This window comes from Spermophilus citellus (assembly GCF_964194105.1).
Source record: "Spermophilus citellus genome assembly, chromosome: 5".
NCBI classification, from domain to species: Eukaryota; Metazoa; Chordata; class Mammalia; order Rodentia; family Sciuridae; genus Spermophilus; species Spermophilus citellus.
The window spans coordinates 58,551,708-58,576,204 of NC_138186.1; the positions used below are offsets into that span (position 1 = coordinate 58,551,708).

The 24,497-nt window shown below is 33.7% G+C and overlaps 1 protein-coding gene across 8 annotated transcripts in view; it reads left to right on the forward strand.

Moving 5' to 3' along the window:
* The window catches only part of UBR2 (ubiquitin protein ligase E3 component n-recognin 2), a 126,790-nt gene that overhangs the window by 26,268 nt on the left and 76,025 nt on the right, over positions 1–24,497 (forward strand). For 7 of the 8 annotated variants that reach the window (XR_014022239.1, XM_081296007.1, XM_081296003.1 and 4 more), the window contains exons 3-8: positions 7,718–7,796; positions 9,976–10,089; positions 16,389–16,519; positions 18,448–18,586; positions 19,042–19,104; positions 23,667–23,787. Coding sequence is in view for 7 of the 8 variants with exons in the window: in XM_081296007.1 (XP_081152133.1) it covers positions 7,718–7,796; positions 9,976–10,089; positions 16,389–16,519; positions 18,448–18,586; positions 19,042–19,104; positions 23,667–23,787 (647 nt within the window). In the remaining variant the exon portion in view is untranslated. Of the gene's footprint in view, positions 1–7,717; positions 7,797–9,975; positions 10,090–16,388; positions 16,520–18,044; positions 18,149–18,447; positions 18,587–19,041; positions 19,105–23,666; positions 23,788–24,497 lie in introns of those variants that run through there. The other variant, XM_081296008.1, reaches the window with a different exon arrangement.

The window sequence follows — 24,497 nt, forward strand, 5'->3', positions numbered from 1 at the left end:
ACCAGTGACCATCTGGTTCTAATTCCTTCCAATCTGGTTATGAATTATCTCCATTTGTATTTATCTGAAAAAAAATTTTAACACTTTGTTTTCTCTTTTTTAACTATTTTCTGGGAATAATACATTCTCACACAATGCTTCTGTCACTAGATGTATGGAATTAATTCTCCAATTCCTCACACAGTGGCTTCATATTCGACAATTTTGAGTTCTGACTCTATGTACCTGGAGTTATTGTCAGATTCCACCTAAGAGCTCAGCCCTACAAGACTACCCTCTGCTGCATATATCAATCAAAAGTAATAAAGTGTCACCTGTGCTTTTGGGGTTCCCACAAATCTCTCCTTGGGTTCAATTAATTTGCAAGAATAGTTTACAATACTAAAAGAAATATGTTTATCAGTTTATAAAGGATATAGAAGCATGCCTGTAATCCCAGTGGCTTGGGAGGCTGAGACAAGAGGATCGCAAGTTCAAAGCCAGCCTCAGCAAAAGCGAGTTGCTAAGCAATTCAAGTGAAACCCTGTCTCTAAATAAACTACAAAATAGGGCTCAGTGGTGGAGTGCTCTTGGGTTCAATACCTGGTACAAAAAAAAAAAAGAACAGCCACATAGAAAAGATATATAGGGCAAGAAATGGGAGAAGGGGTATGGAATCTGCATGCTACTCTCTTGGCACTTCTACGTAATTCAGCAGTCTGGAAACTCATCAGGGCTTCATGTTCAAGAGTTTTTATAGATCTTAATCTCTTAATACTACCCCCTTCCCAAATTTCAGAGGAAGGGGCTAAAATTTCCAACCCTCTAATCACTTGGTTTTTCTGTAACTGTCTCATCCAGAGGCTATCTAGGGGCCCCACCCTCAGAAACCTCATTAGCATAAATTCACATTTCTTACTCTTTAAGTATGCTGATAACTGTAGGTTTTTCGGAGATATTCTTTATCAAGTTGAGTAAATCCACCAAATTCCTCTTTTGTTGAGAGTTTTTATCATGAGAAAACACTGCTTTTATCAGATACTTTTTCTGCATCTATTGATATGATAATGTGATTTTTCTTCTTTAGCCTGTTGATGTGATGAATTCTAAGATTTTAATATGTGAACCAGATTGGCATAGCTGGGATAAATCCTACTTGGTCATTGTGTGTAATAATTTTTATAACATTGTTGGGTTCAATTTAATATTTTGTTATGTTCATGATTGAAATTGATCTGTAATAGTTTTCTTGTAAGGTCTTTGTCTGGTGTTGGCGTTAGGATGATGCTAGCCAAATAGAATGAGTTAGGAAGTGGTGCTTCTGCTTCTGTGTTCTGGAAGAGATTGTGGAGATCCAGTATAATTTCTTTCTTAACCATTTGATGGAATTCACCAGTGAACCCATTTAAGTTTGGTGCTTTCTCTTTTGGAAGGTTTTTAATTATTGACTCCTTCTTTAATAAATATAAGCCTATTCAGATTGTCTTTTGCACTCTTTTTGAAGGATGTTTTTCCTGAATATTGAATTCTCCATTGACAGTTATTAGTTTGTTGCTTTTTTGTTTTCCCTGTCAACATTTATAAAATCTTGATTCCAGTGTTCTGATCTCTGTTGTTTTTGTTAATGTTAACTGTCATTAGCATATTTATGTTTCCTTGTATGAAATGTATTTTTGGATATTAGCAATTTGATTTCTATATGCCTAAACATATGTTCTTTATTTATCGTCTTGGGATTTAGTGAGCTTCTTGAATCTATAAGTGTATATCTTTCACTACATTTGGGAAGTGTAGGTTATTATTTCTTAGATACTTTTTCTGGCCCCTCCCTTTTTTTTCATTCCTGGGACTCCAGTTACACAGTAGTAGAATTGAGACTTTAATTGGTACAGTATCACATGTATATAACTTACATTTTAAAATTATACATGTGTAATATGAATATATTTAAGTCTAGTACATGCTCAGAACATTTTAATAAATGGAATATATGATCAAAAGAAAATAAGAAGATGACTTTTAAAAAAAAATTTTGTAAATGGACACAATACCTTTATTTTATTTATTTATTTTTATGTGATGCTGGGAATAGAACCTATTGCCTCACATATACTAGGCAAGTGCTCTATCACTGAACTGTAACCCCAGCCCCAAGATGACTGTTTTATACAAAGGTCTCATTTCAGAGATCCTTGACTGCTCTAGAGACACTGACTTTCACCATTTATACCTTTAATATGGCAGTTAACAACTGGTATCATCACTGTTTATATTTGTCTTTTTTGTTAAATGATGGACTCCTCTAGAGGACAAGGTTCTCTGGCTTTCCTCATCTTTATAATTATGTGAAAATAGAAAGAGTCTTTCAGATTGATATTTAAAGATCTGCAAATGTTTTATATAAAAGGCAAACTGAAACAAACTATTGAAAGCAGGAGGAAAAGCAGTGGATAAAAATATACCAGGGAGGGGCTGGGGATGTGGCTCAAGCGGTAGCGCGCTCGCCTGGCATGCGTGCGGCCCGGGTTCGATCCTCAGCACCACATACCAACAAAGATGTTGTGTCCGCCGAGAACTAAAAAAAATAAATAAATAAATAAATATTAAAAATTCTCTCTCTCTCTCTCTCTCTCCCTCTCTCTCTCCCCCTCTCTCACTCTCTCTTTAAAAAAAAAAAAAATCAGTAAAACATTTAAAAAAAATAACATTGTGCCAGTGTTCATTTCTTGGTTTTGATAATAATACTAAGCTTAACATTAGCTGAAGCTGGGTAACAGTATAAAGGAACTCTCTACTGTTTTTTGTAACTTTTCTAAGTTTCAAAATTAAAAATAAGGTAAACATTCAAAATTAAAAAAATAAGGTAAACATTCCATCAGGAAGTTGGGAAATGAATAGGGCAAACTCAAATAAGAAAGGAAATTAAGATAAGGTCAGAAAATGAAACACAAGAAGTTGAGGCATTGACTCTTTAGAATTATTAATATGTTAAATTTCTGGCAAAACTGATTTAAGAAAAAGAGAAAATACACATATATCAAAATGGAAAACTGATAAACTTGTTGCATTCCTTTTAATGGTGTGTCATATTGCAAAGCTGGGGCTTTTTTGTTGCTGTGACAGAAAAGCAAATACATTGTAAAAACTTAACATGAAATAGGAAATAAAGTTGGCAGTATTTTCTAAAGTTAAGAAGTTGAGCAGTGCCTACCAGGTGCTGAGTTGTGAACTGATTTGATGAACAGAATTGGCATGTCTTTTGGTCTAGTGGTGCCATTGAAAGTTTAAGAACCTCTGAAATATAAGGATATGAACAACTAAATGCTAAATTCATAAACAGATGAAACATAAATTCCTAGAAAAAATGAATATAAGTTGAATACAGTATAAAAATATAAGAACGATAATCAAAGATCTTCCCTCCCAAAATCCCTCACCTAGATGACTATACAGATGAGTTCCATCAAATTATTTTAATTTTTTTTTTAGTTGTAGATGGACACAGTACCTTTAATTAATTAATTAATTAATTAATTTTTTAATGTGCTGCTGAGAATCAAACCCAGTGCCTAACGTGCTAGGCAAGTGCTCTACCAGTGAACTAAAATGGTGGAGTGAGCTACAACCCCAGCCCCAGTTCCATCAAATTTTGAAGGAACAATTCCTTTCTTACCTACCTTAATTATAGAAACTGGGAAAGCAGTTAGAGGCTGCCTTATTCTTTATGAACTAGTACAATTTTGATTCTTAAACCCTGATAAAAACAATACAAAAGGATATGTTATAGAACCATTTCCTTTATTAATATATATGGAAGGATCCTAAGTAAAATATTAACTATTTCAATCCAAAAATACATTGAGAATGATACATAGAATCAGGTGGGTTTATTTAGTTCAGGAGTCAAAGGTAGTTCATCTGTAAGGGTTATTAATGCAACTCACCATCTTTAATAGTTGAGAGAAGAAAAATGTTTCTCTGGTTTAATTTAGAAAAGTATTTTCTACCTTCCAATAATTGTGTATTGTAGAAAATCTTAGCAAACAACATAAATAAAAGAACTTTATTGGATTTTTAAAGCTTTTATTTTGAACACTTAGATGTAATTATTATGAATGTAAGAGACTTGACGTCTACTCATTGTTCAGCTTCAAATTTGCTGTAAAATGTCAACTCTGTTTAATGTATGCCTCATCCACACACACAGCTTTTTCTGCCCCACCACTTTATTATTAAGCTAATTCCAGATGTGCCTTATTAGTAGATGATCAGAATGTAGTTTTTTCTCTATAACTATTAACATCCTGAAAAATTAACACTAATTGTCTAATATCTAGCCATGGTTAAAATTGTCCTGATTGATTCATAAGTGTGGTTTCAAAGTTCACATATTGTTGTATTTGACTGCTGTGCCTTTTAGTGTTTTTAATTTTTTTTCAGAACAGTCTCAGTTGCCAGGGTGGCCTCATTTGTTTCCTACTTTAGCCTCCTGAGTAGCCAGCTCCTCCCTCCTTCCTCTACTCTCCATTCTTCTTCGTTTTTCCATTTATGTGAGTAAGAAACAAGTTCATTCTTTCTGTGGAATTTTCCATGTTATGAATTTGGCTGGTTGTGTCCTCATGGTGTTGCTTAGCAGGCTTCTTAAATTCCTGTAGTAGTTTGGATTGAGTCCTGTTTTGTTTTTTGTATGGGAGAGGGGATTATTACTTCATAATAACTTTTTACCTCTTCAAATCAAAGGGGACATAATGCTTGACTGCTTTTATTTTAAGGTTGATCAGTCGGTGGACTTTAGTACCCAACAGTTAAAAATCATTATAAAGGTTACTTAGATCATTATTCCATTGTGAATAGCAAAATGCTGATTTATCATTTCTTCTTCATTTATTAGCTATATGTCTATAAAAGAAAAACAGTCCCTCATCAACCTTTTGTTTACTTTGAAATAAAATTCATTCAGAAAAGGAAAGAATTGTGGATCTAATAATTTACTCTTGTAAAAATATTAGTACTCTGATGTATTGTCAATAAGTTCCAAATAATCTGTCAAGTTTTTAGTTGGATATTTTTGAAAAACTCTGTAAATATCCTAAATGGTATGTGGAAGAATTAAGGTTGTGGCCTGGGGCTGTGGCTCAGTGGTAGAGCAATAAATAAATAAATAAAGGTATTGTGTCCATCTACAACTAAAACAATTAAAAAAAAAAGAATTAAGGTTGTGAATAGCTTAGTTGACTTAAGAAAAGGAAGAAAAAAGGGTGACTTATGAGATTAAGACATATTACAAAGACATAATGATAACTATGTGGTTAGTATACGAACATGTAGATCTCTCAGAATATTAGAGAGTTTAGACATAGACCTATGGATGTGTGGGAACTTGATATAAAGTTAACAGTGCAATCAATAGACAGAAACTAAATTATTTCACAAATAATGTTGAGGGGGCAAGTAGCTTGTTATATATGGGAAAATAAGACTCCTTTGCATCATATACAAAAGTAGACTCCCAATAAATACCAAATGTGGAAAAAAAACCAAAAAAGGTTAAAGGAAATGAAAAATATTTTTTGAGATGTGAGTTTGTACTCTTAAAACCTCAAAAGTACAAACTAGATGTATATATTAATTTAATTGTAGCAAAATGGGGAGTTTTGATTATTAGAGGACTCTATGAGCATAATTAACACACAGAAGTGGGAAATGGCAGACAGTATTGGCAATGTTTAATATTAACAAGCAATTAATACCCTCCAGAGTATACAAGGAATTCCTGCAAATAAGAAAATGATAGCAATCCCAGCAGGAAAATTTGTAAAGGATATAAAAAGGAATTTATAGAAAAGGAAACCCCCAAATCAGCAAGCATATGAAGAGTTCCTCAACATAATTAACAATTAGAAAATGCAAATTAAAACAATAAGATATCGTTTCATATATGTCAGCCTGGTGCACATTTAAAAATTGAGCAATAAGAAGAGTTGCTGAAGGTGAAAAGCTATGAAGACCCTTATACATTGCCGATGGTCATGTAGCCTCTCTGAACAATAGCATATATATGACCCAGGTGTTCCACTCTTGATTTTATATGCAAATGACATCTCAAATGGATCCAGGTAATAACATATGCAGGGATGTTCATTGCAACATTATTTGTGGTAGGAAGACATTGGTGGATATGTAAATGTTCAGTACTAGCATAGTAGAGGGTAAATTATTCCAGCTACAATTTTCAGCAACAGAACAATTCTGACACCAGATGTGTTGGTCTCCAGCAGACATCAAATGAGTGTCCTATAATTTGATTCAGTTCTGACATCATATACCACAAGTTCCACAAGCCTACCAGTCACTTCAGATGCATATTGCAAGGTCCCCCTCTTCAGTCCAACCGACTATGAAATTGGGGGTTTCAATGGCCCCCTCCTTGAGTTTGATCAACTTACTAGAGCAGCTCGTAGAACTTAGGAAAACATTTTATTCAAGTTTACCCATTTATTGTAAGAGCTGTTTCAAAGGATACAGATGAATAGCCAGATGGAAGAGATGCACGGGACAAGGCAGGTAGAAAGAGCCTCCTTGCCTTCTCTAGAATCCACCAGGGACCTCTATGTATTTACCAATCTAGAATCTCTCTGAATCCAGTCCTTTTGGAGTTTTAAGGAGGTTCCTGATTGATTGTATCATTTGGCTATTGCTATAAATCAAACTTCAGCACATCTCTCCTCCCTAGATGTGGAAGATTAGAGCTGAAAGTTTAAATCTTTATTCTCATAGTTGGTTCCCCTGTCAAATAACCCCCATCCTAAGGCTGTCAAAGGATCCCCCAGCCATCTGCCAACTGTCATCTTATTAGAACAAAAAATCACCCAGGAAATTCCAAGAGATTAGATCTCTGTGTCTGGAATTGGGGTCTGAGACCAAATATTAGCATAAGGATTCTCCTTGCACCTCTGTCTATAAGAATTTTAAAGCTCTATGTAAGAAACCACTGTTTCTTATTTTATACACACTCCATCTCATTTCATGAAATTAGAGATTCTCTTAAGATGTGATCCATAAATGTTATATAATTGGCAGTATGATTAAGGCAAATGAAACAACTTGGAGCACAACTAGCAACTTATCCACCCTATGGAACTGTTACTCTCCCATTAATATGTCTTGGACCATATGGTTACATGAATACCAGACATATGGACCAAGTGAGGAGACCCATTTCAGTCTGTATACTGAGCATATAGAATGTTTAATTTTCCCCTTTTAGTTAAGTAGAGATATAAGTTCTAATATTGTCTTCTTGCATTTCAGTTGACACCTCCCCTTTTTGAGATACATATATATCTCTTTGAAGACCCTTGGTCTCAAATACCTGTTTGGAGGAAGTTATTTTTAATTCCAAGATATGAATCTTAAGAATTTATACACATTTTTAATGTGTTCCATATACATCTGTATTTTTTAATATATACTGTGATTTTCCCAAATCTTGGGGGAAATTTAACATTCTAGTAACAAATGCCTTGAAAGACTCTCTAGTACACATCCAGTAGTATGAACATTACCTTAAAATGATTTCATTGTCAAAGATCTGACAGATCTTTGGGAATGATATTTCCTGTCTTAATAATACCTCTATTCTGGCTTTTCTAAGATGGGTCCTAATGTGAAATATTCTGTTGCGAAATAACATAGTTATTTTATGACACTCTGATTTTTTTTTTCTTTAACTTTACAGAGACTGTGCAGTTGATCCAACTTGTGTTTTATGCATGGAGTGCTTTTTGGGAAGTATTCACAGAGACCATCGATATAGGGTTAGTAATATCCAAATAATAATTATATACAGTATTGAATTTTATATTGAATACTTTTCTTTTTAAAGCCCAAAGATTTAACATGTAAATGGGGAAAGTGGTTTTAAAATGTATTCTTTAGGGCTAGGGATGTAGCTCAATGGTAGAGTGTTTGCCTAGCATATACAAGTCCTTGGGTTCCATCCCCAGCACTACCAAAAAAAAAGTATTTTTTAAATTTTTAATTAAATTTAATTAATTTATTTATTTTGGCATGGGCATTGAACTCAGGGATGCTTTATCATGATTACATCCCTAGCTCTTTTTGAGATAGGGCCTTGCTAAGTAGCTAAGGCTGGTTTCAAATTTCTGATCCTTCTGCCTCAGTCTTCTGAGTTGCTGGGATTACTGGTATGCTTCACTGCACCCAGCTTGTTTTGCTATTTTTAAATGTTTATTAAAGTGACATTTACTACACTATAGAAGAAGGCCCAACTCCAGTGCATAATAAGACTCACCAGTTTTATTATTTTAGGCAGTTTATTCCTAAGCCTGTTCTGGTTCCTCTGTTGGAAATTGAAGATAGACCACGAACATTCAAAGGTTAGGAACCAGATGGTAGATGGAACTTTTACCCTGATCATAAAATAAAATGGTAGAGAAGGAATATATCAATCTTGTTCTTAATTCCAGAAGCTCTAATGGGTCAGGACTGTTTCTTCTGTTTTTAATTTGCTTTACCCAAGTATTGATAATATATTAAAGCAGCTACAAAATTGGGCTCCCTACATTCTTACATGTTCTCTTTATTCTCATAAATCTGTAAAAGGATCCCACTTTCCTTTAAGAGAATCCCAGTTTCTTTTAAGGCTTTCTATCTGTGGTTTGATAATAAAACACACAAATAAGCCATAAGGTGGAGTTATCATTTTCCAAATGGCTGCCTATCCATGTTTCTGGGCACACATCTTTGCGTCCCCTTGGAATAGCTGAAACAATTGGTTTATATGAATTATATTGTGATATATAACACACAAATACTTATATATGGACAGGATATAATAGGATTTATTCTAAAATTTGCTGTAACTAATACCTGTTCCTAAACTTTCCTAAAGTATTTCAAGAAAGGCAGAATTTCTAGTCTCCCGATTATTAACTAGCATATTCTATCCCACCAAATTTCTTGAATCATTGCCTTAACTTAAGGAATTGTGAATAATTCTTGAATCACACAAGTGTGAAAGTTTTTATGATCACGTAGCACTTTTGTATTTCCTGAGCTCTTATTACCTGTCCTTTCTAAAAGTGGCTTTTAGGAAGTGTGAGAGAAGAAAAATGAAATATTTCTATAGTCCTTGTTGGTCATTTTTTATGCTATTATTAAACTCTTGTGGGGGCCAGGCGCAGTGGCATGCACCTATAATTCCAGTGGCTTGGGAGGCTGAGGCAGGAGGATTGCAAATTCAAAGCCAGCTTTAACAATGGCAGGGTGCTAAGCAAAAATAGGGTTGTGGGTGTGACTCGGTGGTTGAGTGCCCCTGAGTTCAATCCTTGGTTACTCCCCCCCAAAAAAACTCTTGTGGGGGACAGCAACTACAGATTTTTTTTTTGTACTGGAGATTGAACCCCTGGGTATTTTACCCAGTCCTTTTTTATTTCTAGATAGGGTCTCACTAAGTTGTTGAAGCTGGCTTCAAACTTTTGATTCTCTTGCCTTAGCCTCTTGGGCTGCTGGGATTATAGACATGCGCTACCATGCCTGGCTAGCTATAGAAATCTTTATAACCCTTGAATGTGTATTACATATCATATTATTCTGTTATATTATGTTATCACAACCTGATTGCAGAGATCTCAGCATTATACTAATTTAACCAAAATCCTGCAGGAAAACCTTCATGAATCCTCATTATTTTCCTAATTAAGGAGGCTATGCAGGCAGACATATCCTCTTTAAAATATCTGTAGTTTATTGAACACTACAATGTATTTTATTTTATTTTGAAATCCCATAGATTAACCTACACACTTATTTAAAATAAAACATCAGAAGGCTTGGGATTTTATTTAGTTTTATCCCTCCAAAGAATTAAACATATAAGCAGTGTTATTTTCTTAGCACTTGATATTTTTATTTATTATCTGATAGCCCTCAGTAAATACTTATTGACAAGATACTTTACAATTTTCTTTGAAGATGACAACATCAGGAGGTGGAGGTTTCTGTGACTGTGGTGATACAGAAGCTTGGAAAGAGGGTCCTTACTGTCAAAAACATGAACTTAACACCTCTGAAATCGAGGAAGAAGAGGTAAAAACATTTTCACAAAGTTTCTTTTAAGGAAAAATTGTTTGAGTTTTAAAATTTTTATCATTACAGGGATTATTTTTTCTGTTATGTGTGGGCCAGTTAACTAGGTTGGTTTTTGTATATAACTTTCTTTTCTATTACCATACATGTTAGCCAACCCTAATCATCATCTCAGTAAATCATATCACTGGATTTGTGATGGGACCAGGTGTAGAAATAACAGCTCAGTACAGATGATCCCAACTCCAGCTGTACATATATGTTTCTTAAAATTGTTTTTTTTTAGATGATATTTGTAATAAAGTGGACTCGTTAAGTAAATGCTTGAATGTCTGCTTTTTGTGACAATTTAATGTTTATTTCAGCATCTTTATTTCAGATTTTATTATTTTTGAATGTCAGAGAGGTATGTACAAAGTACTTATAAGGTCCAATATAGGTTTGGGATAAATGGACAATAATAGTCCTTCCTGATACATGTACCACACAGGTCTCAAATATTTTAACAGAATGATCAAGATTTTTGATGTCAGGGTTGTGTGTGTGTTTGTGTGTGTGTGTGTGTATTACTAGGTATTAAACACAGGAATGCTTTATCCCTGAGCTATATCCCTAGCCCTTTTTATTTTTCATTTTGAGAAAGTCTCACTAAGTTTCCAACACTGGCCTCAAACTTGTGATCCTTCTGCTTCAGCCTTCCGAGCTGCTGCAATTACAGGTATGTGCCACCATGCCCAGCTGCAGCTCCATATTTTAAAATATATTTGATCAAAATTCTGCAAGTAAATATAAACATACAAGACAAATTAAGATATTTGGAAGAAAAGTTTTGTACTTTAGAAAAAAGATTATCAAACACTATTACAAAACTTTAGGACTATTGGAAAAAATATTTGCAAATCATATATCTGGTTAAGGATCTAGTATCCAGAAGATGTATCTTACAATTAATTTAAAAAAAATTCCAATTTAAAAAATGGATAAAGGACTTGAATAGAGAGTGTTCCGAAAAAAGAAATCTACAAATGACCAGTAAACACATGAAAAGATGGTCAACATCATTAGTCATTAGCAAAATGCAAATTGGGGTGTTTTTTTTGGCGGGGGAGGGGGGGAAGGGGGGAGGGGGGGGAGTGCTGGGTATTGAACCCAGGGCCTTGTGCATGTGAGCTGAGCTATATCCCTATTCCCGGAAAATGCAAATTGAAACCACAGTGAGACACCACTTCACAACCATTAAGAAAATGTATACTGTAGGTACTTGATGGGTTATAAAATTCCCAAACTCTGCCATTTAATATCTGTTTAACAGTTCAGTTAAAGGAAATGAAATCTCCGACTAAGATGGACTAAAATATTAAAAGACAGCAATGTGTTTGGTATACCTGGTCCCTACTAACTAAACTCATACATGTATCTTGGCTCTCCACATTACATGCTTGAAAAGGAAGAGAACTATAAATGTTAGAATGTGGTTTCATCTGTCAAAAAAATTTTTATTAACATGAATTTTTGGTGATATATTCAATCTACATCTTAAGAAAAAACTGGGAAATTTTTGTTATACTTCTTTAGGAAGACTGTGTAGGGGTTGCCCCATGTTTTCTCAGATCTTATCATTAGAGTGGGATATTTCTTCATTGTATAAGCTAAGGATCAGCAGACTATGACCCCACAAATCCAATATTATCTGCAACCTCTTTTTGCCTGGAACTTCATAAGCTGAGTGATTTTTTTTGTTGTTGTTTTAAAATAGTTGGAAGGAAAAAATCAAATAATATTTTGCAATATATGAAATGATAAGAAATCCAGATTTCAGTATCTATAAAATATTTACAGGAACACTGGTATGCTTGATTTAATGTGCTGTCTGTAGAATAACACTGGTATGCTTGATTTAATGTGCTGTCTGTAGCTGCTTTTCCATTACAACAGCAGAATTGAGTTATTACTGCAGAGCCCCTGTAGCCTGCAAAGACTAAAAATTTTTTAAATGTATTTTTTAGTTTTAGTTTTAGGTAGACAAGATGGCTTTATTTATTTTTTTATGTGGTACTGAGAATTGAACCCAGTGCCTCACATGTGCTAGGCAAGCACTCTACCACTGAACCCGAACCCCAGCCCCCAAAATACTATCTTACTCTTTGACGGAAAACATTTGTTGACCAGGAGTGTATGTTGTTGGAACCCTTTTGTTTAGTATGCCTAAACTAAATGACTAAATGACTGTAATATTTCCTAGTAATAATGAAGGAAAGCTCAACCAGGTTTACAAATGGCCCTATGTTCAAGGGGATTATTGGGGAGAGTAGTGGGGTACTACTTCTCTTAGTTGAGAACCACCACATATTGTAGGGTGTCTCCTTTGTTAATATTTATAGGAGTCCATAAGAAATTTTTTTTAGGTTTATTCATTTAGATTTTTTTTTTTCTGTATGTAAATCTAATAACAGTATTTCCTTTGGTTGGGGCTTCTGGAAAAAGGGCCATCTATTTGGAAACAGCCTGTCTAATAGCCTGTAGTAGCTATACAGAAATTTACATGATCTTCCTTTATAAATGAGTGTTATCTTGATTGCAGTTTATTTAAATTCTCTTTGGAATAAAATTTAATTAAATAATGAATATTAACTGAATGAACATCCTTAGTGAAGATTCTGTGATCAGAAAATTTTAATTGCAAATACTGTTTCCATTTATTTCTCTCTTTTATTTTTATTTTTTGTAGTTGTAGATGGACAGAATGCCTTTATTTAATTTATTTTTATGTGGTGCTGAGGATCAAATCCAGTGCCTCACACATGGTAGTCAAGTGCCCTGCCACTGAGCTATAGCCCAGTGCCAACTGTTCCCATTTCATTTGAATACAGATCAGTGATTATTAAAAGCTAGATTCTTTACTAAGTACTTTACTTGATCTATCTCATTTAAGTGTAAAATGGCCTCATAAATTAGATACAGCCACGACACTTGCCTATAATCCCAACGACATGTGGGGCTGAGCAGGAGGATCACAAGTTGGAGCCAGCCCTAGCAACTTATCAAGATTCTGTCTCAAAAATAAAAGGGGCTGGGGGCTGGGGATGTGGCTCAAGCGGTAGCGCGCTCGCTTGGTATGCGTGCGGCCCGGGTATGCGTGCGGCCCGGGTTCGATCCTCAGCACAAAGATGTTGTGTCTGCCGAAAACTAAAAAATAAATATTAAAAATTCTTTAAAAAAAAATAAAAAGGGCTGAGGATAAAGCCCCTGGCTTCAACCCCCAGTACAAAAAAGAAAAAAAGCCTCATAAGATAGATACTGCTGTTGCTAATATTTTATAGATGCAGAAGCTTGAGTTTTATATTAAGAAACTTGCCCAAAGTATTCCATATAGTAAGTGCTAGAGCTAGATTTAATCCTAGGTAGTATAAACTTGAGTAATGAAATTCCTAACAGTCCATTATGCTAGTTTTTTTTAAAATATGTGTTTAGTTATAGATGAACACACAGTATCCTTATTTGTTTTTATGTGGTGCTGAAGATTGAATCCAGTGCCTCACACATGTGAGACAAGTGCTTTACCACTGAACTACAGTCCCAGGCCCCATTATGGTAGCAAAAGAAATTTTAACAGAAAAATTTTAAATTAAATTCAAATATAAAAATCCTAGTAATAAACAAGTTAAAGTGGTATTAATGAATTTTTTAAAAATTATATGTGGTTCTGAGGATTGAACCCAGTGCCTCATACATTCCAGGCAGGTTTGCTACCGCTGAGCCACAGCCTCAGCCCATGAATATTTTTAATAAGATGAAACATATTATTTACTCATCAGAAAGTCAGTTTGTGAGATAAGAAAGATTATTTGGGGCTGGGTGTGGTGGCACATGCCTGTAATCCCAGTGACTCAGGAGGTTGAGGCTGGGGGATCTGAAGCAAGCCCCAGCAATTTAGCAAGGCTCTAAGCAACTCAACAAGACCCTATCTCCAATAAAAGATAAAAAAGGGTTGGGGATGTGGCTCAATGGTTAAACACCCCTGGGTTTAATTCCTGGTACCAAAAAAAAAAAAAAAAAAAAAAAGATTATTTTGGTACCAGGAATTAATTCAGCTTCTTGTTTATATTTTCAGTTGGCAGTATTGAGAAAATCTTCATTTATACCTTATTTGTGTGATACAGCCATTAAAATCTTTATTGTAATTCAGGTTTACATTTTTAAAAATTTAAGCATTATAGGAGTATATAGTAGTGTACCTTGCATTCTTCTAGCTTGAAAGAAAAGTCAAAGTTTACTATCAACTTTGTCTTATAATATAAATGTAATTCAAGAACTAAAATCAATAGTAGTAATTGATAGTACAATTTACAGTTAATTTCTCAAGAATTGGTGGTTGTTTGCATCCAGAATCATTGAATTTTTGTAAACACTGTTTTTTGTAATTCTTCAGCCCCTGACTGTTTTGCATTTTAGGAGTAATCATAAGAAATGGAATGACTGTGTGGTGAGGTGATATTACTAAGAAAGCTGAGTTTTGGTTCTGTTTTCTATTTTGGTGTAGTGTGAGGTTCATATTATTTATATATATATATATATATATATATATATATATATATTTTTTTTTTTTTTTTTTAAAGAGAGAGTGATAGAGGAAGAGAGAGAGAGAGAATTTTTAATATTTATTTTTTAGTTATCGGCGGACACAACATCTTTGTTGGTATGTGGTGCTGAGGATCGAACCCGGGCCGCACGCATGCAAGACGAACGCGCTACCGCTTGAGCCACATCCCCAGCCCTCATATTATATTATTAGTACTTTTTTTGAGTCCCCAGATGGTACCATTTCTGCTTCTCTCTGTGTACAGGTCTCACCATGTTAGTGACTTTTTTTTTAGAGAGAGAGGAGAGAGAGAATTTTTTTTTTTTTTAATATTTATTTTTTAGTTCTCGGCGGACACAACATCTTTGTTGGTATGTGGTGCTGAGGATCGAACCCGGGCCGCAAGCATGCCAGGCGAGCACGCTACCGCTTGAGCCACATCCCCGGCCCATGTTAGTGACTTTTAAAGCCTCTGTAACAAATAATAATGAACCTTGCTGAGTAGAGAGGAATAAACAAAACTATGACAACAGAAAACTTGATAGGATGTGTAACAGCTTACATGGGAAGAGTTATAGATAAAAAGTATTGTAAGAAATTGAAAATCTATAAGAAATTGAAAAATCTGTTTCTTACTGAGGAAAGTAAATCGACCTTTGAGCCTTAGACCTGTCTCCTTTAGAAATTTTTGTCCTTTTTTTATTCCCCAGTCTTTATTTGTTTATCAGTTCCATTTGGTTTGTCTGGGTGAAAATTGTGTGGATGTGTGTGTGTACACGCATTCATACGTAAGAATATGCTTATTACTATTGTCGTGTTATCACATGACATGTTATAACATGATACTTTCTAATTTGAGAAATAAGTAGAATGTTGTTTAGCCATTGATCTAAATAAAATGTTTATATTTAAGATAAAGCATTAAGATTAAAGATTACAGAAAACATTTTGCCAGCCTTGACTGAAAGATAGCATGATAAACATTATGCATGTTTAATGGGCCTGGCTCAGTTGGTAGAGTGCTTGCCTAACATGCACAAAGCCCTGGTTCAATCCCCAGCACCATAAAAAAAAAAAAAAGAAAGAAAGAAAGAAAGAAAAAGAAATTAAACATTATGCATGTTTAAAATAGTACTTTTTTTACATTAACCTAGAAATATATTGACTTATCCACTGTTAAATCTCTTGTGCACAGTTCTCTGATAGCATGTACACATATCTCATGCTGCTGAGGGAAAAGGAGACAAATGAGTGGTTCCTAATATTCAGGGACAGTTTTCTGACTTTGATGAGTCCTCCCTTTTAAAATTATTAAAATTAAGCTCTCCTTTAGACCTATAGAACTATTCTTACTTGTGAATCCATACAAAATATTCCTTTGATTTTTTTCTGCAAATTAGATAATCAGGATATGAAGCTAGATGGTTTAATGTTAGATTTTAGTGATCCTGAAATATCATTCCAAAATTCCAAAATTCTTTGGAGTTGCCATTGGATGATTCAATTAGTTCAAAATTGGGGTTATTCTGATCAAAAACATTTTAGGAAGTTTGATGAATTGGGTTGTAATGTATAGGACTAAATTCATTGAGAACTTGAAGCTGGAATACTTTTCGGCTTTCTCTATACTATTTTTTGAGAGATAGAAGCAGATGGGAAAGAAGAAAATTAATGTTCATTTAACATGGTTGCATTATTTTTTTTTTTCCTGTTCTTCCAGGATCCTCTTGTGCATTTATCAGTAGATGTGATAGCAAGAACTTACAACATTTTTGCTATTATGTTTCGTTATGCAGTAGAGATATTAACCTGGGAAAAAGAAAGTGAATTGCCAGCAGATTTGGAGATGGAGTAAGTATAGCCTTTTTATTCTTTGTGTGTAGTCAAAATTGTTAAATTTTTACTTTATACAGGTAGGATAGGACATAATTTTTTTTAATGATTTGATTTTAAGAGAACAAGAGCTTTGATATCATAGTTTTTAAATATGTATAATTCATTTAATTGGTGAAGTTTTCCTCTTGGTTGATGGCTGGTTGGTTAGTTGGTTTATAGTCATTTAAAACTATGTTGAGACTAACTAGTTTCAGACATGGCAGTTTTCTTTCTTTCTTTCTTTTTGATGATATGTAAAACTGATAAGTTACTATACAATTCTACTTTTTATTTCCTGTATCATATATCTTAGGGAATGAGATTTTCAGTGTAAGTGGTTTGAATAAATACTTGCTCAATTTTAATCATTTTGATTCTAATTATAAAATGTATTCCACACTTATAATGATTTCTTTTTAGCATGCAGCTACCATTTTTACTTAGATTATTGAAGTAATGGACTTGTGACCAGAGAGCTGGATTCAGCCACCACTGTATTAAGGGGAAGGGCTTACTTTTCCTTGTTAATATGTTTGCCTAAACCTTCTCTTTAATTAAAAAGTGAAACCAAACTTGTTGGAATTGTGTCTCTAGCAAAGGATGAATTCAAGCTGGACATTGGTAGTATTTCTTTTTTGATTTCTTAGTGAGTTTCAGAGAATTGAGCTAGTTGGTAAAGTGTTTTTTAACAAAATGAGTTGTTGCTATAGTGAATTTTTTTGGAAATATTGAAAATTACTTAGTGCCTTTTAACTGTTACCTTCATGAAATTCAGGTTGGGATTAAATAATCTAAGATCTGAGTTTAGAGCCTAGAGAATAGAATAGTTTTTGTTTTATTGTTCAGACCTATCAGCATAGAAGGGAAATGAATATCTGACTTGATTTTCTTTTCTTTTTTTTTTTAAATATTTATTTTTTAGCTGTAGTTGGACACAATACCTTTATTATTTATTTATATATGGTGCTGAGGATCGAACCCAGGGCCCTGCATGTGCCAGGCGAGCGCTCTACCACTGAGCCACAATCCCAGCACCCCCCAACTTGATTTTCTTGTAATATTTTCCCTCTTAGTTTTCTTTCATCTACCCATTAACTTAAATCATCCATATCTCTTTAGGTATATCTCCGGTTACAAGTCTTTGATTGTCCGTAAGATGGCAAAAATAAAAATCCATTATTCAAGGTTTTACTTCTCTCCAGACCACACTAATTTCACATCAATCTCTTCCTTTTTCCTGGTTCTCAGCTCCCCAAATTTACCTTTGCCAACTCTATGCCTTTGCTTTCAACATTCCTGTAGCCTAGGGTTTCTCAACTTTGACACTGTTGGCACTTGGAACCAGATAAATTATTTGTCAAGAACTGTCTGATAAATTGTAGGATATTTAGCAGCATCTCTGCCATCTGTCCATAAATGCCTATAGCATCCCCAAGCCCAGTCATGACAACCAAAAATGTCCACAAACATTATTGAATGTTAATCTATGGGAGGTGGATGGGAATTGATAGCAAGAACTTACATTTTTGCTATTATGTTTCATTATGCAGTAGAGATATTAACCTGGGAAAAAGAAAGTGAATTGCCAGCAGATTTGGAGATGGAGTCAAGTCTGACTTTGGGTTTTAGATTGCTTCTTTAACAATTCTTCTCTGAACTTCCAGACCTATTATATCCTGCTCTAGTATCCTTCTGTTCAGGTCACATACAGTTATAAATTCAGTATTTTCTCCACCAAAGTGTAACTGTAATGACACAGAGCAGAGACTACAAGACGACTTCTTTAACGATACATGCCCAATACCTCTCACATTCTATAAGGCAGAGTATGCTATTAATATTAATCAGCCTGGAACAACATAATATTCAAATAGATAATCCATCATTAATGTTTTATCCCACAGAGAAAAGAGCGACACCTACTATTGTATGTTGTTTAATGATGAGGTTCACACCTATGAACAAGTAATTTATACTCTCCAGAAAGCTGTTAACTGTACTCAAAAAGAAGCCATTGGTTTTGCAACAACAGTGGATCGAGATGTAAGTGATTTCATCATATTGACATCATATAATAAATTGAACTGCTACTACAGATAACTTACTGCAGAAAATTGGCTGTTTAAAAATTTTCATTTGAATTTTGGCCCAAATGTATATTGGTGTAACTGTAAGCAGTTGTCAGAAAGTTTAAAAGGAAATATATAGTTATCTTCATTCTACCTAGTCATTTAAAATATTCATCTATGAAAAGGGAAATTATAAAAACCTAGTAGAATGAGTGTTGTGTTGTTGAAAGAAACATATGCACTAATGGTTTGAAAAAGGATATTTTTGAAGGAAAACTTGAATTTACTTATCATTGATGAGTAGAATGAATATTGTAAATATTAAAAATTGACTAGTGATGTGTTCAAGTACATTTGTTTATTTACCAGTTTATAAGGTACTAATATTGAATTGAATGTTTTTACAAATTAATTTATTTTTATTTATAGGGACGTAGGTCTGTTCGATATGGAGACTTCCAGTATTGTGAGCAAGCAAAATCAGTAATTGTGGTAAGTAACTTAAAAACATGCCTGTACTATTATTTTTTATTGCCTCCTTAATTTAGTGTTTATGAATAAATTTTTATTCTTTCATGAATGTAAAGCCAAAGTCAACTAAATCATATTTACAGGTAATGTTTCTTTTGAGTATTACATTATTTTATGTAGTTTTGTTTATTTGTTTTGTTTTATATTGTTTTGTTTGATATTGTTTTGTTTGGTACCAGGAGTTGAACCCAGGGGCAACTAAACCACTAACCATATCCCCAGCACTTTTTCTTTTTTATTTTGAGACAGGGTCTCGTTAAGTTACCTAGGGCCTTGCTAAATTGCTGAGGCTGGCTTGAACTTATGATCCTCCTGCCTCAGGCTCCCAAGATGCTGGGATTACAGATGTGTGCCAACCACACCTGGCTTTATCTAGTTTTTTAAAACTATGTAAGATTGGTAATAGAAAATTAATAGATAGATAAGAAATTTTAGAAGTTTTTTTGCTTTTTGTTTTGTTTTTAAGTAATAGGATTTCACATTCCCTTTTAGTAATTAAATTGGTCTTTAGCACCAAAATTAGAATTCAGAGAATGGTGCTTCTTGATACATGATAGCAAGATAGTAGCTTAATAGTCTTTACTGTATTATTTTTTAAAGTTTGTTACTTAACTATTCCATGTAACTGCATCTGTAGACTTTTTGTTTTTGTTTGGTTTTGTTTCATTTGGTGGAACTGGGAATTAAATCCAGGGGCTCTTTACCACTAAGCTACATCTCTAAGTTTTTACTTTTTGAGACGGAGTTTCATCAAATTGCCCAGGCTGGCCTCAGATATGCAGTTCTCCTGCCTAGCCTCCTGAATAGGTAGGATGACAGTCATGCACCATCACTCCCAACTTAAAAAATAATTTTAGATATTATAAAGTATTTTAAAAACATAGAAAAATAGAAATAACAGTGAACACCTGTATTTATTGAAACTTATTTTCTTCTTACTTATTTGAAATAAATAAAAATGTATAGAAGCTCCCAAATCATTTCTTCTTAATCCCATTTTCCTTCCTCCTTACATAAAAAGAACTACTTGCATTAATTCACTTTGCTCGTTTCTTGTGCTTCATACATTAAACACCTGTCAGTATGATGTGTATTGTTGTAGAGGGCTTTAAACATCATTTAAAAAGATTCATACTGAAACTGGGCATGGTGGCTCATACCTGTAATCCCAGTAACTCAGGAGTCCAAGGCAAGAAGATTACAAATTCAAGGCCAGCCTAGGAATCAGGGTAGAATGCCCCTGGGTTCAATCCCCAATACCACATACCTACATGCACGCACATACCTACAAGATTCATGCTAAATGTATTCTATTGCAACTTGCCTTATCATATCAGTGTTATTTTTAGATTTTTCTGTTCTGATACATTACTCTAATTCATTCATTCTTTTTTTTTTTTTTTTTTAAAGAGAGAGAGGTAGAGGTAGAGAGAGGTAAAGAGAGAGAGAATTTTAATATTTATTGTTTAGTTATCGGCGGGTACAACATCTTTGTATGTGGTGCTGAGGATCGAACCCGGACCGCACGCATGCCAGGCGAGCGCGCTACCGCTTGAGCCACATCCCCAGCCCTAATTCATTCTTTCTTTAACCTTTGTATTCCACTGATGATTATACCACAATTTTCCATGAGGATGTTTCCAGGTTTGTTTTGCTGTGACAAATACTCCTGCTGTGGAGTATTCTTTTGTCAGATTTTAAAGATTTTGCCAATCTGATGTGTATAAAATGGTATCTCATGAATTAAATTTAAATTTCTTTTTTTATATTTATTTTTTAGAAGTAGTTATACACAATACCTTTATTTTATTTATTTTTATGTGGTGCTGAGGATCAAACCCAGGGCCTCGCACATACTAGACGAGCCTTCTACTGCTGAGCCACAACCCCAGCCCCATTTCTTTAATTTCTAAGTGTCTTATTAAACATAATAAATTTAATAGTGCATCGGAAACTGTCCTATGGTCATTAGAAGAATATTCCCATTCACAGGAAATGCATACTGAAGTATTTATGGATAAAAGGTCATTCTGTGAATGACACCCTCAGTGATTTAAAAAAAAAAAAAGTACGTAGAGAAAGATGTGCAAATGATAAAACAGTTGGGGTAAAATTTATTGCAGATGAGGGCTGGGGTTGTGGTTCAGCGGTAGAGCACTCGCCTAGCACGTGCGAGGCCCTGGGTTTGATCCTCAGCATCACATAAAAATAGATAAATAAAATAAAGGTATTGTGTCCACCTACAACTAAAAAATAAATATTTAAAAAAAATTTACAGCAGATGAATCTGGAAAACAAAAGGTTATATGGATGTACTTTGCCATTTTATTCTTATTGTAAATTGAAATTATTACCAAATAAGAATTTTAGAAAGTGTTCATGTAGTATTAAATGTTATAATACTGTAGTTCTAATGTTCAAAGATACTCTGAAATGGGACTGGTAATGATTTTGGACTGTTTTCAGGAATGAGAATGTTAAGATTTAGAGACAAAGTTCTTTCCTTAATTTTGTTATTTTTTTCTTTCACATTTGTCACTTCATACCTCCTTATACATTTGATAATATTTTTTAATTTTTCCTTTTTTAAAAAAATCAGTATTTGTAATCCTTGGTGGTGTTTGCATGGGATTAGACAGATACATTAGTGATATAGAATACAGAGTCCAGAAATAGATACTTATCTGAGGAAAATCTAGACAACTACAAGGGAGAGTGCTTCTTAACCAAAATTAGAACCCCAGGAATTAGAAAAGAAATTGCACAGTTTGGGGCTACATAAAAAAAAAATCATGGCGAAATATTGCATGAACAAAGTCAACAGACAAATGACAGATTTGAGAAAAGTACAGAATAATCGAATTAAAAAAATGGACAAAAGATAACAAAACAGATCACAACAGAAAATCTAGGCAGCCAGTATACATGAAAAGAATCTTTAATTCATTAGTAATCAATAAAATAGGAACTTTTTTGAAATTTTTTTTAATTGTAGGTGGACACAATACCTTCACTTTATTTTGATGTGGTACAGAGGATCTAACTCAGTGCCTCCCATGTGCTAGGCGAGCACTCTACCACCGAGTCACAACTCCAGCCCTAAAATAGGAACTTATACACATCAAAATGAAATTAGAGTAATAAAATATCTTTGCAGAGAATAGGAATACACATGTAAAAACAATCTAGTAACTGTTGACTAAAGCTTTACCTCTCCTAGGAATTTATCCCTTATACATACATACCTGTAAGTATGTTCATAAATATAGTGTACATATAGAATATATGTACATGGAAAAAATATGCAAAGACATATCATGTTAATATAGTTAATGAAGATAGGATGAAGCAGGATTTGAAATGAGAATTCAAAAAATGAAAAGGGGTAAAAAGGTGTTTTTTAAAAAATATTTGTTAGACTTGAATAAACATTTCTACCAAGAAAATATAAGCACATGAAAACATGTTTAACATCACTAATCATTAGGGAAATGCAAATCAAAATCTCAGTGAGATACTGAGTTGCCACATTATGCCTTCTATCCAGAAAGAAAAATATTGACAAGGATATAGAAAAATTGAAACCATTGTGGATTGCTCATGGGAATGTGAAATGGTGGTAGCCACTATGGAAAACAATGTAGCAAGTCTTTACAAAGATAAAAATAGAATTACCACATGATTAGGCAGTTTTGCTTCTGGGCATATACACAAAAGAATTGAAAGCAGGGTCTCAGAAATTTGTACAGCCCGAGTGTCTGTTACCAGATGAATAAAGAAACAAAATGTAGCATAACATACAGTAGAATATTGTTTGGCTTTAAAAATGAAGGCAATTTGAAATATGCTACAACATGGGCAACCCCTGGGGACATTAGGCAAAGTGAAATAAGTAACAGATAAATACTGTATGATTCTACCTATATGAGGCACCTAGTTAGTCAGATTCATAGAGACAGAAAAGTAGAATGATAATTGCTAGAGAAGGGAACCATTGGGACTTGTTTAATAGATAAAATGTTTGAGTTTTGCAAGATGAAGAGTTCTGAAGATTTATTTTATATACTGAACAATACTGAATTATACACTTAAAATAGTTGTGATGAATTTTGTTATATGTATTTTTCCATGATTTTAAAGTATTAATAGCATAATCACATCTATGTAATGAAGTAAATTATTTAAATTAAGTAATGTAAATTATATTAAGAAATTAAAGACATAAAGCAAGTTTAAGCATTTAAATAATTTATAACTGGTACCACAGATCTTAAGATATATTATTACTAAAGATTCAGGTTACTCACAGGCTGGGTCTTCTTACCTTTTTGTGTGAATCCTAGGATTCCTTCTAGAAAATTAGGATCTGAATGAAGTAAAGCAATCAAAGCAGTGCTCTTCTACGTGAAAAACTCCTTTGATGATGATGATGGTTTGGTTATATTAAGTGAAATGTTAACTTTTTTCTTCTGATAAAATAGACTTTTTAAGTTAGTTTTTTCATCTTGCTATTTCTTTTTAAGAGAAATACCAGTAGACAGACAAAGCCACTCAAAGTTCAAGTTATGCATTCGTCTATTGTTGCACATCAGAATTTTGGTTTGAAACTTTTGTCTTGGCTGGGAAGTATTATTGGATATTCAGGTAAGTTCATAAAAGCTTGCACTAATTAATTATTAAAAAATGAACTCATATGTCCTTGCAAAACTTTTTGGAAAAAAGATCAAGTGGAATCATTGCTTTAATTTCACATTTTAAAATACCATTTCAGGATATCTTTTTACACAGAAAACCTGAGTTTACCTAATTTTGTCCCACAAGGGATTTTTCACTTCAAATAATACAGGGAACAATGGGCTAAACAATTATGAACAATTTTAAGATGCTAATGCAATATAAATCTCAGTAACTTCCTATAAGAACCTTTTGAGAAATGGAGCATCCTGTAGAACTCTTCATAAGCTAGTAAGCTGGAAGATGCTGCTGTAAATAAAACCCAATGATAGGCAGTTTAAATGGTAAAACACTAGTATTAGTATCTTTGTTTTGTCTCCAACAATTTTTGGTTAGCAATAATTTGCTACTCTGAAAATTTGCAAATTGAGAGTTACTGATTTGTATTTTTGCTTTGTCTTGTTTGCTTTTCTGCAGTTCACAAATTAGATAATTTAATGGTAACAATAATGAACCCTCATGTTCAAAGCCAAAAATAAGTTTCGTGTATAACACTGAAGAGTAAATAGGGATAGATCTAAGCTACCTGTCATATTCCTATTTAGCCAAGGCTATTGATAAATGACATCCCAGTGTTACAATAGAGAAAATAACTAAAATATTAATACCAAAGGCTTTTA